Source organism: Petromyzon marinus, chromosome 80, assembly GCF_048934315.1.
Source record: "Petromyzon marinus isolate PM22_M1 ecotype Great Lakes invasive population chromosome 80, UKy_Petmar_22M1.pri1.0, whole genome shotgun sequence".
Classification (NCBI taxonomy): domain Eukaryota; kingdom Metazoa; phylum Chordata; class Hyperoartia; order Petromyzontiformes; family Petromyzontidae; genus Petromyzon; species Petromyzon marinus.
This window is the reverse complement of record NC_133746.1, coordinates 5,798,260-5,812,802: the sequence shown is the minus strand read 5'-3', so window position 1 is coordinate 5,812,802 and position 14,543 is coordinate 5,798,260. Positions and strand designations below refer to the sequence as shown.

General features: G+C 49.7%; 1 protein-coding gene across 4 annotated transcripts in view; it reads right to left on the bottom strand.

Annotated features, from left to right (window-relative positions):
- Nucleotides 1-14,543, bottom strand: part of LOC116958708 (transcription factor Sox-6-like) — a 68,018-nt gene that overhangs the window by 29,454 nt on the left and 24,021 nt on the right. For 3 of the 4 annotated variants that reach the window (XM_076057194.1, XM_076057191.1, XM_076057192.1), the window contains exon 6: nt 10,370-10,660. In XM_076057194.1, the coding sequence (XP_075913309.1) occupies nt 10,370-10,660 (291 nt within the window). The remainder of the gene's footprint in view (nt 1-10,369; nt 10,661-14,543) is intronic. The other variant, XM_076057193.1, reaches the window with a different exon arrangement.

Below are 14,543 nucleotides of genomic sequence, written 5' to 3'. Positions count from 1 at the left end.
CAGAGTGAGACTCAGGGAGACCGGTAAATATCTCTGGGGTCAGAGATGAGACTCAGGGAGACCGGTAAATATCTCTGGGATCAGAGTGAGACTCAGGGAGACCGGTAAATATCTCTGGGATCAGAGACTCAGGGAGACCGGTAAATATCTCTGTCTCATAGTGAGACTCGGGGAGACCGGTAAATATCTCTGCCTCAGAGTGACACTTAGGGAGACCGGTAAATATCTCTGGGATCAGAGTGAGACTCAGGGAGACCGGTAAATATCTCTGTCTCAGAGTGAGACTCAGGGAGACCGGTAAATATCTCTGTCTCAGAGTGAGACTCAGGGAGACCGGTAAATATCTCTGGGGTCAGAGTGAGACTCGGGGAGACCGGTAAATATCTCTGGGATCAGAGTGAGACTCAGGGAGACCGGTAAATATCTCTGGGATCAGAGTGAGACTCAGGGAGACCGGTAAATATCTCTGGGATCAGAGTGAGACTCAGGGAGACCGGAAAATATCTCTGGGATCAGAGTGAGACTCAGGGAGACCGGAAAATATCTCTGGGATCAGAGACTCAGGGAGACCGGTAAATATCTCTGTCTCAGAGATGAGACTCAGGGAGACCGGTAAATATCTCTGGGATCAGAGACTCAGGGAGACCGGTAAATATCTCTGTCTCAGAGTGAGACTCAGGGAGACCGGTAAATATCTCTGGGATCAGAGTGAGACTCAGGGAGACCGGTAAATATCTCTGGGATCAGAGTGAGACTCAGGGAGACTGGTAAATATTTCTGGGATCAGAGTGAGACTCGGGGAGACCGGTAAATATCTCTGTCTCAGAGTTGAGACACAGGGAGACCGGTAAATATCTCTGGGATCAGAGTGAGACTCGGGGAGACCGGTAAATATCTCTGTCTCAGAGTGAGACTCAGGGAGACCGGTAAATATCTCTGGGATCAGAGTGAGACTCAGGGAGACCGGTAAATATCTCTGGGATCAGAGATGAGACTCAGGGAGACCGGTAAATATCTCTGGGATCAGAGTGAGACTCAGGGAGACCCGTAAATATCTCTGGGATCAGAGACTCGGGGAGACCGGTAAATATCTCTGTCTCATAGTGAGACTCGGGGAGACCGGTAAATATCTCTGCCTCAGAGTGAGACTCAGGGAGACCGGTAAATAACTCTGTCTCAGAGTGACACTTAGGGAGACCAGTAAATATCTCTGGGATCAGAGTGAGACTCAGGGAGACCGGTAAATATCTCTGTCTCAGAGTGAGACTCAGGGAGACCGGTAAATATCTCTGTCTCAGAGTGAGACTCAGGGAGACCGGAAAATATCTCTGGGATCAGAGACTCAGGGAGACCGGTAAATATCTCTGTCTCAGAGATGAGACTCAGGGAGACCGGTAAATATCTCTGGGATCAGAGACTCAGGGAGACCGGTAAATATCTCTGTCTCAGAGTGAGACTCAGCGAGACCGGTAAATATCTCTGGGATCAGAGTGAGACTCAGGGAGACCGGTAAATATCTCTGGGATCAGAGTGAGACTCAGGGAGACTGGTAAATATTTCTGGCATGAGAGTGAGACTCGGGGAGACCGGTAAATATCTCTGTCTCAGAGTTGAGACACAGGGAGACCGGTAAATATCTCTGGGATCAGAGTGAGACTCGGGGAGACCGGTAAATATCTCTGTCTCAGAGTGAGACTCAGGGAGACCGGTAAATATCTCTGGGATCAGAGTGAGACTCAGGGAGACCGGTAAATATCTCTGGGATCAGAGATGAGACTCAGGGAGACCGGTAAATATCTCTGGGATCAAAGTGAGACTCAGGGAGACCGGTAAATATCTCTGGGATCAGAGACTCAGGGAGACCGGTAAATATCTCTGTCTCATAGTGAGACTCGGGGAGACCGGTAAATATCTCTGCCTCAGAGTGACACTTAGGGAGACCGGTAAATATCTCTGGGATCAGAGTGAGACTCAGGGAGACCGGTAAATATCTCTGTCTCAGAGTGAGACTCAGGGAGACCGGTAAATATCTCTGTCTCAGAGTGAGACTCAGGGAGACCGGTAAATATCTCTGGGGTCAGAGTGAGACTCAGGGAGACCGGTAAATATCTCTGGGATCAGAGTGAGACTCAGGGAGACCGGTAAATATCTCTGGGATCAGAGTGAGACTCAGGGAGACCGGTAAATATCTCTGGGATCAGAGTGAGACTCAGGGAGACCGGAAAATATCTCTGGGATCAGAGTGAGACTCAGGGAGACCGGAAAATATCTCTGGGATCAGAGACTCAGGGAGACCGGTAAATATCTCTGTCTCAGAGATGAGACTCAGGGAGACCGGTAAATATCTCTGGGATCAGAGACTCAGGGAGACCGGTAAATATCTCTGTCTCAGAGTGAGACTCAGGGAGACCGGTAAATATCTCTGGGATCAGAGTGAGACTCAGGGAGACCGGTAAATATCTCTGGGATCAGAGTGAGACTCAGGGAGACTGGTAAATATTTCTGGGATCAGAGTGAGACTCGGGGAGACCGGTAAATATCTCTGTCTCAGAGTTGAGACACAGGGAGACCGGTAAATATCTCTGGGATCAGAGTGAGACTCGGGGAGACCGGTAAATATCTCTGTCTCAGAGTGAGACTCAGGGAGACCGGTAAATATCTCTGGGATCAGAGTGAGACTCAGGGAGACCGGTAAATATCTCTGGGATCAGAGATGAGACTCAGGGAGACCGGTAAATATCTCTGGGATCAGAGTGAGACTCAGGGAGACCCGTAAATATCTCTGGGATCAGAGACTCGGGGAGACCGGTAAATATCTCTGTCTCATAGTGAGACTCGGGGAGACCGGTAAATATCTCTGCCTCAGAGTGAGACTCAGGGAGACCGGTAAATATCTCTGTCTCAGAGTGAGACTCAGGGAGACCGGAAAATATCTCTGGGATCAGAGACTCAGGGAGACCGGTAAATATCTCTGTCTCAGAGATGAGACTCAGGGAGACCGGTAAATATCTCTGGGATCAGAGACTCAGGGAGACCGGTAAATATCTCTGTCTCAGAGTGAGACTCAGCGAGACCGGTAAATATCTCTGGGATCAGAGTGAGACTCAGGGAGACCGGTAAATATCTCTGGGATCAGAGTGAGACTCAGGGAGACTGGTAAATATTTCTGGGATCAGAGTGAGACTCGGGGAGACCGGTAAATATCTCTGTCTCAGAGTTGAGACACAGGGAGACCGGTAAATATCTCTGGGATCAGAGTGAGACTCGGGGAGACCGGTAAATATCTCTGTCTCAGAGTGAGACTCAGGGAGACCGGTAAATATCTCTGGGATCAGAGTGAGACTCAGGGAGACCGGTAAATATCTCTGGGATCAGAGATGAGACTCAGGGAGACCGGTAAATATCTCTGGGATCAGAGTGAGACTCAGGGAGACCGGTAAATATCTCTGGGATCAGAGACTCGGGGAGACCGGTAAATATCTCTGTCTCATAGTGAGACTCGGGGAGACCGGTAAATATCTCTGCCTCAGAGTGAGACTCAGGGAGACCGGTAAATAACTCTGTCTCAGAGTGACACTTAGGGAGACCGGTAAATATCTCTGGGATCAGAGTGAGACTCAGGGAGACCGGTAAATATCTCTGTCTCAGAGTGAGACGCAGGGAGACCGGTAAATATCTCTGGGATCAGAGTGAGACTCAGGGAGACCGGTAAATATCTCTGGGATCAGAGTGAGACTCAGGGAGACCGGTAAATATCTCTGGGATCAGAGTGAGACTCAGGGAGACCGGTAAATATCTCTGGGATCAGAGTGAGACTCAGGGAGACCGGAAAATATCTCTGGGATCAGAGTGAGACTCAGGGAGACCGGAAAATATCTCTGGGATCAGAGACTCAGGGAGACCGGTAAATATCTCTGTCTCAGAGATGAGACTCAGGGAGACCGGTAAATATCTCTGGGATCAGAGACTCAGGGAGACCGGAAAATATCTCTGGGATCAGAGACTCAGGGAGACCGGTAAATATCTCTGTCTCAGAGATGAGACTCAGGGAGACCGGTAAATATCTCTGGGATCAGAGACTCAGGGAGACCGGTAAATATCTCTGTCTCAGAGTGAGACTCAGGGAGACCGGTAAATATCTCTGGGATCAGAGACTCAGGGAGACCGGTAAATATCTCTGTCTCAGAGTGAGACTCAGGGAGACCGGTAAATATCTCTGGGATCAGAGTGAGACTCAGGGAGACCGGTAAATATCTCTGGGATCAGAGTGAGACTCAGGGAGACTGGTAAATATTTCTGGGATCAGAGTGAGACTCGGGGAGACCGGTAAATATCTCTGTCTCAGAGTTGAGACACAGGGAGACCGGTAAATATCTCTGGGATCAGAGTGAGACTCGGGGAGACCGGTAAATATCTCTGTCTCAGAGTGAGACTCAGGGAGACCGGTAAATATCTCTGGGATCAGAGTGAGACTCAGGGAGACCGGTAAATATCTCTGGGATCAGAGATGAGACTCAGGGAGACCGGTAAATATCTCTGGGATCAGAGTGAGACTCAGGGAGACCGGTAAATATCTCTGGGATCAGAGACTCAGGGAGACCGGTAAATATCTCTGTCTCATAGTGAGACTCGGGGAGACCGGTAAATATCTCTGCCTCAGAGTGAGACTCAGGGAGACCGGTAAATAACTGTCTCAGAGTGACACTTAGGGAGACCGGTAAATATCTCTGGGATCAGAGTGAGACTCAGGGAGACCGGTAAATATCTCTGTCTCAGAGTGAGACTCAGGGAGACCGGTAAATATCTCTGGGATCAGAGTGAGACTCAGGGAGACCGGCAAATATCTCTGGGGTCAGAGTGAGACTCAGGGAGACCGGTAAATATCTCTGGGATCAGAGTGAGACTCAGGGAGACCGGTAAATATCTCTGGGATCAGAGTGAGACTCAGGGAGACCGGTAAATATCTCTGGGATCAGAGTGAGACTCAGGGAGACCGGAAAATATCTCTGGGATCAGAGAGACTCAGGGAGACCGGAAAATATCTCTGGGATCAGAGACTCAGGGAGACCGGTAAATATCTCTGTCTCAGAGATGAGACTCAGGGAGACCGGTAAATATCTCTGGGATCAGAGACTCAGGGAGACCGGTAAATATCTCTGTCTCAGAGTGAGACTCAGGGAGACTGGTAAATATCTCTGGGATCAGAGTGAGACTCAGGGAGACCGGTAAATATCTCTGGGATCAGAGTGAGACTCAGGGAGACCGGTAAATATTTCTGGGATCAGAGTGAGACTCGGGGAGACCGGTAAATATCTCTGTCTCAGAGTTGAGACACAGGGAGACCGGTAAATATCTCTGGGATCAGAGTGAGACTCGGGGAGACCGGTAAATATCTCTGGGATCAGAGTGAGACTCGGGGAGACCGGTAAATATCTCTGTCTCAGAGTGAGACTCAGGGAGACCGGTAAATATCTCTGGGATCAGAGTGAGACTCAGGGAGACCGGTAAATATCTCTGTCTCAGAGTGAGACTCAGGGAGACCGGTAAATATCTCTGGGATCAGAGTGAGACTCAGGGAGACCGGTAAATATCTCTGGGATCAGAGTGAGACTCAGGGAGACCGGTAAATATCTCTGGGATCAGAGTGAGACTCAGGGAGACCGGTAAATATCTCTGGGATCAGAATGAGACTCAGGGAGACCGGTAAATATCTTTGGGATCAGAGTGAGACTCAGGGAGACCGGTAAATATCTCTGGGATCAGAGTGAGACTCAGGGAGACCGGTAAATATCTCTGTCTCAGAGTGAGACTCAGGGAGACCGGTAAATATCTCTGGGATCAGAGTGAGACTCAGGGAGACCGGTAAATATCTCTGGGATCAGAGTGAGACTCAGGGAGACCGGTAAATATCTCTGGGATCAGAGTGAGACTCAGGGAGACCGGTAAATATCTCTGGGATCAGAGTGAGACTCAGGGAGACCGGTAAAAATATCTCTGGGATCAGAGTGAGACTCAGGGAGACCGGTAAATATCTCTGGGATCAGAGTGAGGCTCAGGGAGATCGGTAAATATCTCTGGGGTCAGAGATGAGACTCAGGGAGACCGGTAAATATCTCTGGGATCAGAGTGAGACTCAGGGAGACCGGTAAATATCTCTGGGATCAGAGTGAGACTCAGGGAGACCGGTAAATATCTCTGGGATCAGAGTGAGACTCAGGGAGACCGGTAAATATCTCTGGGATCAGAGTGAGACTCAGGGAGACCGGTAAATATCTCTGGGATCAGAATGAGACTCAGGGAGACCGGTAAATATCTCTGGGATCAGAGTGAGACTCAGGGAGACCGGTAAATATCTCTGGGATCAGAGTGAGACTCAGGGAGACCGGTAAATATCTCTGGGATCAGAGTGAGACTCAGGGAGACTGGTAAATATCTCTGGGATCAGAGTGAGGCTCAGGGAGACCGGTAAATATCTCTGTCTCAGAGTGAGACTCAGGGAGACCGGTAAATATCTCTGGGATCAGAGACTCAGGGAGACCGGAAAAAATATCTCTGGGATCAGAGTGAGACTCAGGGAGACCGGTAAATATCTCTGGGATCAGAGTGAGACTCAGGGAGACCGGTAAATATCTCTGGGATCAGAGTGAGACTCAGGGAGACCGGTAAATATCTCTGGGATCAGAGTGAGACTCAGGGAGACCGGTAAATATCTCTGGGATCAGAGTGAGACTCAGGGAGACCGGTAAATATCTCTGGGATCAGAGTGAGACTCAGGGAGACCGGTAAATATCTCTGGGATCAGAATGAGACTCAGGGAGACCGGTAAATATCTCTGGGATCAGAGTGAGACTCAGGGAGACCGGTAAATATCTCTGGGATCAGAGTGAGACTCAGGGAGACCGGTAAATATCTCTGGGATCAGAGTGAGACTCAGGGAGACCGGTAAATATCTCTGGGATCAGAGTGAGACTCAGGGAGACCGGTAAATATCTCTGGGATCAGAGTGAGACTCAGGGAGACCGGTAAATATCTCTGGGATCAGAGTGAGACTCAGGGAGACCGGTAAATATCTCTGGGATCAGAGTGAGACTCAGGGAGACCGGTAAATATCTCTGGGATCAGAGTGAGACTCAGGGAGACCGGTAAATATCTCTGGGATCAGAGTGAGGCTCAGGGAGATCGGTAAATATCTCTGGGGTCAGAGATGAGACTCAGGGAGACTGGTAAATATCTCTGGGATCAGAGTGAGACTCAGGGAGACCGGTAAATATCTCTGGGTTCAGAGTGAGACTCAGGGAGACCGGTAAATATCTCTGGGATCAGAGTGAGACTCAGGGAGACCGGTAAATATCTCTGGGATCAGAGTGAGACTCAGGGAGACCGGTAAATATCTCTGGGATCAGAATGAGACTCAGGGAGACCGGTAAATATCTCTGGGATCAGAGTGAGACTCAGGGAGACCGGTAAATATCTCTGGGATCAGAGTGAGACTCAGGGAGACCGGTAAATATCTCTGGGATCAGAGTGAGACTCAGGGAGACCGGTAAATATCTCTGGGATCAGAGTGAGGCTCAGGGAGACCGGTAAATATCTCTGTCTCAGAGTGAGACTCAGGGAGACCGGTAAATATCTCTGGGATCAGAGACTCAGGGAGACCGGAAAAAATATCTCTGGGATCAGAGTGAGACTCAGGGAGACCGGTAAATATCTCTGGGATCAGAGTGAGACTCAGGGAGACCGGTAAATATCTCTGGGATCAGAGTGAGACTCAGGGAGACCGGTAAATATCTCTGGGTTCAGAGTGAGACTCAGGGAGACCGGTAAATATCTCTGGGATCAGAATGAGACTCAGGGAGACCGGTAAATATCTTTGGGATCAGAGTGAGACTCAGGGAGACCGGTAAATATCTCTGGGATCAGAGTGAGACTCAGGGAGACCGGTAAATATCTCTGTCTCAGAGTGAGACTCAGGGAGACCGGTAAATATCTCTGGGATCAGAGTGAGACTCAGGGAGACCGGTAAATATCTCTGGGATCAGAGTGAGACTCAGGGAGACCGGTAAATATCTCTGGGATCAGAGTGAGACTCAGGGAGACCGGTAAATATCTCTGGGATCAGAGTGAGACTCAGGGAGACCGGTAAATATCTCTGGGATCAGAGTGAGACTCAGGGAGACCGGTAAATATCTCTGGGATCAGAGTGAGGCTCAGGGAGATCGGTAAATATCTCTGGGGTCAGAGATGAGACTCAGGGAGACCGGTAAATATCTCTGGGATCAGAGTGAGACTCAGGGAGACCGGTAAATATCTCTGGGATCAGAGTGAGACTCAGGGAGACCGGTAAATATCTCTGGGATCAGAGTGAGACTCAGGGAGACCGGTAAATATCTCTGGGATCAGAATGAGACTCAGGGAGACCGGTAAATATCTCTGGGATCAGAGTGAGACTCAGGGAGACCGGTAAATATCTCTGGGATCAGAGTGAGACTCAGGGAGACCGGTAAATATCTCTGGGATCAGAGTGAGACTCAGGGAGACTGGTAAATATCTCTGGGATCAGAGTGAGGCTCAGGGAGACCGGTAAATATCTCTGTCTCAGAGTGAGACTCAGGGAGACCGGTAAATATCTCTGGGATCAGAGACTCAGGGAGACCGGAAAAAATATCTCTGGGATCAGAGTGAGACTCAGGGAGACCGGTAAATATCTCTGGGATCAGAGTGAGACTCAGGGAGACCGGTAAATATCTCTGGGATCAGAGTGAGACTCAGGGAGACCGGTAAATATCTCTGGGATCAGAGTGAGACTCAGGGAGACCGGTAAATATCTCTGGGATCAGAGTGAGACTCAGGGAGACCGGTAAATATCTCTGGGATCAGAGTGAGACTCAGGGAGACCGGTAAATATCTCTGGGATCAGAATGAGACTCAGGGAGACCGGTAAATATCTCTGGGATCAGAGTGAGACTCAGGGAGACCGGTAAATATCTCTGGGATCAGAGTGAGACTCAGGGAGACCGGTAAATATCTCTGGGATCAGAGTGAGACTCAGGGAGACCGGTAAATATCTCTGGGATCAGAGTGAGACTCAGGGAGACCGGTAAATATCTCTGGGATCAGAGTGAGACTCAGGGAGACCGGTAAATATCTCTGGGATCAGAGTGAGACTCAGGGAGACCGGTAAATATCTCTGGGATCAGAGTGAGACTCAGGGAGACCGGTAAATATCTCTGGGATCAGAGTGAGACTCAGGGAGACCGGTAAATATCTCTGGGATCAGAGTGAGGCTCAGGGAGATCGGTAAATATCTCTGGGGTCAGAGATGAGACTCAGGCAGACCGGTAAATATCTCTGGGATCAGAGTGAGACTCAGGGAGACCGGTAAATATCTCTGGGTTCAGAGTGAGACTCAGGGAGACCGGTAAATATCTCTGGGATCAGAGTGAGACTCAGGGAGACCGGTAAATATCTCTGGGATCAGAGTGAGACTCAGGGAGACCGGTAAATATCTCTGGGATCAGAATGAGACTCAGGGAGACCGGTAAATATCTCTGGGATCAGAGTGAGACTCAGGGAGACCGGTAAATATCTCTGGGATCAGAGTGAGACTCAGGGAGACCGGTAAATATCTCTGGGATCAGAGTGAGACTCAGGGAGACCGGTAAATATCTCTGGGATCAGAGTGAGGCTCAGGGAGACCGGTAAATATCTCTGTCTCAGAGTGAGACTCAGGGAGACCGGTAAATATCTCTGGGATCAGAGACTCAGGGAGACCGGAAAAAATATCTCTGGGATCAGAGTGAGACTCAGGGAGACCGGTAAATATCTCTGGGATCAGAGTGAGACTCAGGGAGACCGGTAAATATCTCTGGGATCAGAGTGAGACTCAGGGAGACCGGTAAATATCTCTGGGATCAGAGTGAGACTCAGGGAGACCGGTAAATATCTCTGGGATCAGAGTGAGACTCAGGGAGACCGGTAAATATCTCTGGGTTCAGAGTGAGACTCAGGGAGACCGGTAAATATCTCTGGGATCAGAGTGAGACTCAGGGAGACCGGTAAATATCTCTGGGATCAGAGTGAGACTCAGGGAGACCGGTAAATATCTCTGGGATCAGAGTAAGACTCAGGGAGACCGGTAAATATCTCTGGGATCAGAGTGAGACTCAGGGAGACCGGTAAATATCTCTGGGATCAGAATGAGACTCAGGGAGACCGGTAAATATCTCTGGGATCAGAATGAGACTCAGGGAGACCGGTAAATATCTCTGGGATCAGAGTGAGACTCAGGGAGACCGGTAAATATCTCTGGGATCAGAGTGAGACTCGGGGAGACCGGTAAATATCTCTGGGCTGACGCTACGGCAATCACCTTGGGTTTAGGGGAGGCGTTGATCGAGGTCACCGACATCTGGAGCCTGGCTCCTGCCGTTTGGTGCGATGAGGCCCCCACCACGGCCGCTACGCCGCCGTTCGCCGTGCTGCTGCTGCTGCTGCTGCTGGCCGTGCTGACCGGGATGTTGAGCTGCCCGGAGACGCCGTGCAACGCCGCCGCCGCCGCCGCTGAAGACGAGGACGAGGAGGACGACGAGGAGGAGGAGGAGCAGCTCACCACGGAGGTGGGGGGAGACTGGAAGGCCGTGAGCTGGGTGGCGTACAGCTGCTACGAGCAACACAAAGACAGCGGGGGGAGATGTTGACTACCTCGCCCGGTACGCGGGAGGTCGTGGGTTCCATCCCGACCCTGACGCCTGCTGTATATTTGTGTGTGTGGCTACGAGATGTTGACTACCTCGCCCGGTACGCAGAAGGTCGTGGGTTCGATCCCGCCCCTCACACCTGCTGTATATTTGTGTGTGTGGTCAGGAGATGTTGACTACCTCGCCCGGTACGCGGGAGGTCGTGGGTTCCATCCCGACCCTGACGCCTGCTGTATATTTTTGTGTGTGGCTAGGAGATGTTGACTACCTCGCCCGGTACGCGGGAGGTCGTGGGTTCAATCCTGACCCTCACACCTGCTGTATATTTGTGTGTGTGGCTAGGAGATGTTGACTACCTCGCCCAGTACGCGGGAGGTCGTGGGTTCGATCCCGACCCTCACACCTGCTGTGTATTTGTGTGTGTGGCTACGAGATGTTGACTACCTCGCCCAGTACGCGGGAGGTCGTGGGTTCGATCCCGACCCTCACACCTGCTGTGTATTTGTGTGTGTGGCTACGAGATGTTGACTACCTCGCCCGGTACGCAGGAGGTCGTGGGTTCGATCCCGACCCTCACACCTGCTGTGTATTTGTGTGTGTGGCTACGAGATGTTGACTACCTCGCCCGGTACGCAGGAGGTCGTGGGTTCCATCCTGACCCTCACACCTGCTGCTGCTGTATTTTTGTGTGTGTGGCTAGATGTTGACTACCTCGCCTGGTACGCAGGAGGTCGTGGGTTCGATCCTGACCCCGACCCTGACGCCTGCTGCTGCTGCTGTATATTTGAAGTTTGTGTCTCTCGCTCCGAGCCCTCCGGCTTCCCCCCCCCCCACCACGTTTAGAATGAACGTCACCGCGCGTTTCGGAGAAATTATTTTTGCCGCCGTGCTCCAGCCACGTCGTTGAGCTGCGGCCATCCTCGATGGCCTCCCTCGGCGCTTCTGACAAAGTGCTGCCACGCACGGCTGAGAAAGTGGGCCCTACTCCCCACCTGCTAAAAGACAAAGATCCCCCGCCCCGAGTAGCCTTGAACAGAATGTCGGGGCGAGCGCTGTTAGTGGTGTGCAGCAGCAGCAGCAGCAGCCTTAGGAATAGGTTTTTACCCTTTTAACTGGCACAAAAACTGACACCTTTATTCAAGAAATCGTGTTCGCAATAACCACAACACGAGCAGTCAAAATGCCAACAACAAAATGAGACAACTCTGATAATAATAATTGGCACTGTCCTTGAATTTGATTGGTCCACACCCGAGACGGCTTTTCTAAGAAGCCCTTTAGTCTCCACTGGTGTTGGACCAGAACCTATTCCTATATCTTGTTACTGGCAAAGGAGGTCTCATAATGTAAATGCTCGCCCCGAAACCTTAATACTCTGATGGTGCGCTGTTTTTGAGTTGTACGCCTTTTGGCGTCTTCTGGTCCAACACCAATGGAGACTAAAGGGCTCTAAGAAAAGCCGTCTCGGGTGTGGACCAATCAAATTCAAGGACAGTGCCAATATTATTATCAGAGTTGTCTTTTTTGTTTGCATTTTGACTGCTTGTGTTGTGGTTATTGCAGACATGATGCCTTGAATAAAGATGTCAGTTTTTGTGCCAGTTAAAAGGGTAAAACCTATTCCTAATCTCAGCTCGTTACCTGTATAAAAGACACCTGGGAGCCAGAAATTTTTTTGATTGAGAGGGGGGTCAAATACTTATTTCCCTCATTAAAATGCAAATCAATTTATAACATTTTTGACATGCGTTTTTCTGGATTTGTTGTTGTTCTTATTATTCTGTCTCTCACTGTTCAAATGAACCTACCGTTAAAATTATAGACTGATCATTTCTTTGTCAGTGGGGCAAACGTACAAAATCAGCAGGGGATCAAATACTTTTTTTCTCTCACTGTAGGTGCTCGCTAACAGCACTTGACCCCTACAGTCTGCTAAGGCTACACGGGGGAGCTTTGTCTGTGTGTAGGTGCTGCTACTCGCTACTAACAGCACTTGCCCCTACAGCCTGTTAGAGCAGGGGTCGGGAACCTATGGCTCGCGAGCCAGATGTGGCTCTTTTGATGATTGCATATGGCTCGCAGATAAAACAAAATATTCTCACTTGTTTTAATCCATCCATCGATTTTTCACTGCGCATGTCCTGTTCAGGGCTGCAGGAGCAATTGTCCATTATTTTAATTGGATGATACTGGCCTACGTTTGCCGTTGCTGGGTAAAACAGGTAAACGCCCCCTTTTGAATCAGTCTGAGACTGCGTCTGCTCGGTCATTAGCTCAAAGCTAACCCTTCGACGAAGAAGATGGCGAAAAGAAAAAAAGACGACGAGTATCGTACATTTCAGGACGAATGGACCGAAGAATTCGCCTTTGTGGAGAGAGCGGGTTCTGCGGTGTGTCTAATTTGCAATGACAAAATTACATCGTTGAAACGGTCGAATGTAAAGCGGCACTTCGACACGCGCCACGCTACCTTTGCATCAAAATACCCTGCGGGAGACGGCAGAAAGAAAGCGTGCCAAGAGCTTCTGAGCAGGGTGCAAGCTAGCCAGCAGCAACTCCGCGTATGGACCCGGCAAGGTGACTATAATTCGGCTAGCTTTGCTGGTTCTTTAGCAATAGTGAGGAACGGAAAACCATTCACAGATGGCGAGTATGCTAAAACGTTCATGCTGGATGTAGCCAATGAACTTTTTGATGATCTTCCGAACAAAGACAAGATAATCAAACGGATACAAGACATGCCTCTGTCGGCAAGAACTGTTCATGATCGTACCATCGTGATGGCAAACAAAGTGGAGGAAACGCAAGTGAAGGACATAAATGCAGCGCCGTTCTTTTCTCTGGCTTTGGATGAGTCAACAGACGTGAGCCATTTGTCGCAGTTCAGCGTGATTGCAAGATATGCTGTTGGTGACACACTGCGCGAAGAAAGTCTTGCTGTTCTGCCATTAAAAGGGTCCACAAGAGGTGAGGATTTATTCAAGTCTTTCATGGAGTTTGCTCAAGAAAAAAGTCTACCTATGGATAAACTTCTCTCAGTGTGTACTGATGGTGCTCCGTGTATGGTGGGGAAAAACAAAGGATTTGTGGCGCTTCTCCGTGAACATGAAAATAGACCCATCCTAAGTTTCCATTGCATTATACACCAGGAGGCACTTTGTGCTCAGATGTGTGTGACAGGCAGTTTGGCGAAGTGATGTCGCTGGTCATTCGTGTGATCAACTTTATTGTTGCCCGAACCTTAAATGATCGCCAGTTTAAAACACTGCTGGATGAAGTTGTAAATAACTATCCTGGTCTGCTTTTGCACAGCAATGTGCGTTGGTTGTCAAGAGGGAAGGTGCTTAGCCGTTTTGCGGCTTGCCTGAACGAAATCCGGACTTTCCTTGAAATGAAAGGCGTCGGGCATCCTGAGCTAGCCGACACCGAGTGGCTCCTCAAGTTTTACTATCTCGTAGATCTGACTGAACATCTGAACCAGCTCAACGTGAAAATGCAAGGCATTGGAAATACAGTGTTATCCCTTCAACAGGCTGTATTTGCTTTTGAAAACAAGCTGGAGCTTTTCATCACGGATCTTGAAACAGGTCGTTTACTACATTTTGAAAAACTGAGCCAATTTAAAGATGCATGCACAGCAAGTGAGCCCATTCAAAACCTTGATCTCCACCAGCTAGCTGGCTGCACATCCAGTCTCCTACAGTCCTTCAAAGCACGCTTTGGAGAATTTCGTGAGCACACTCGTCTTTTTAAGTTCATCACCCATCCAAACGAGTGTTCACTGAACACAGCCGACCTGAATTACATCCCTGGTGTCTCCGTCAGAGATTTTGAAGCAGAAGTGGC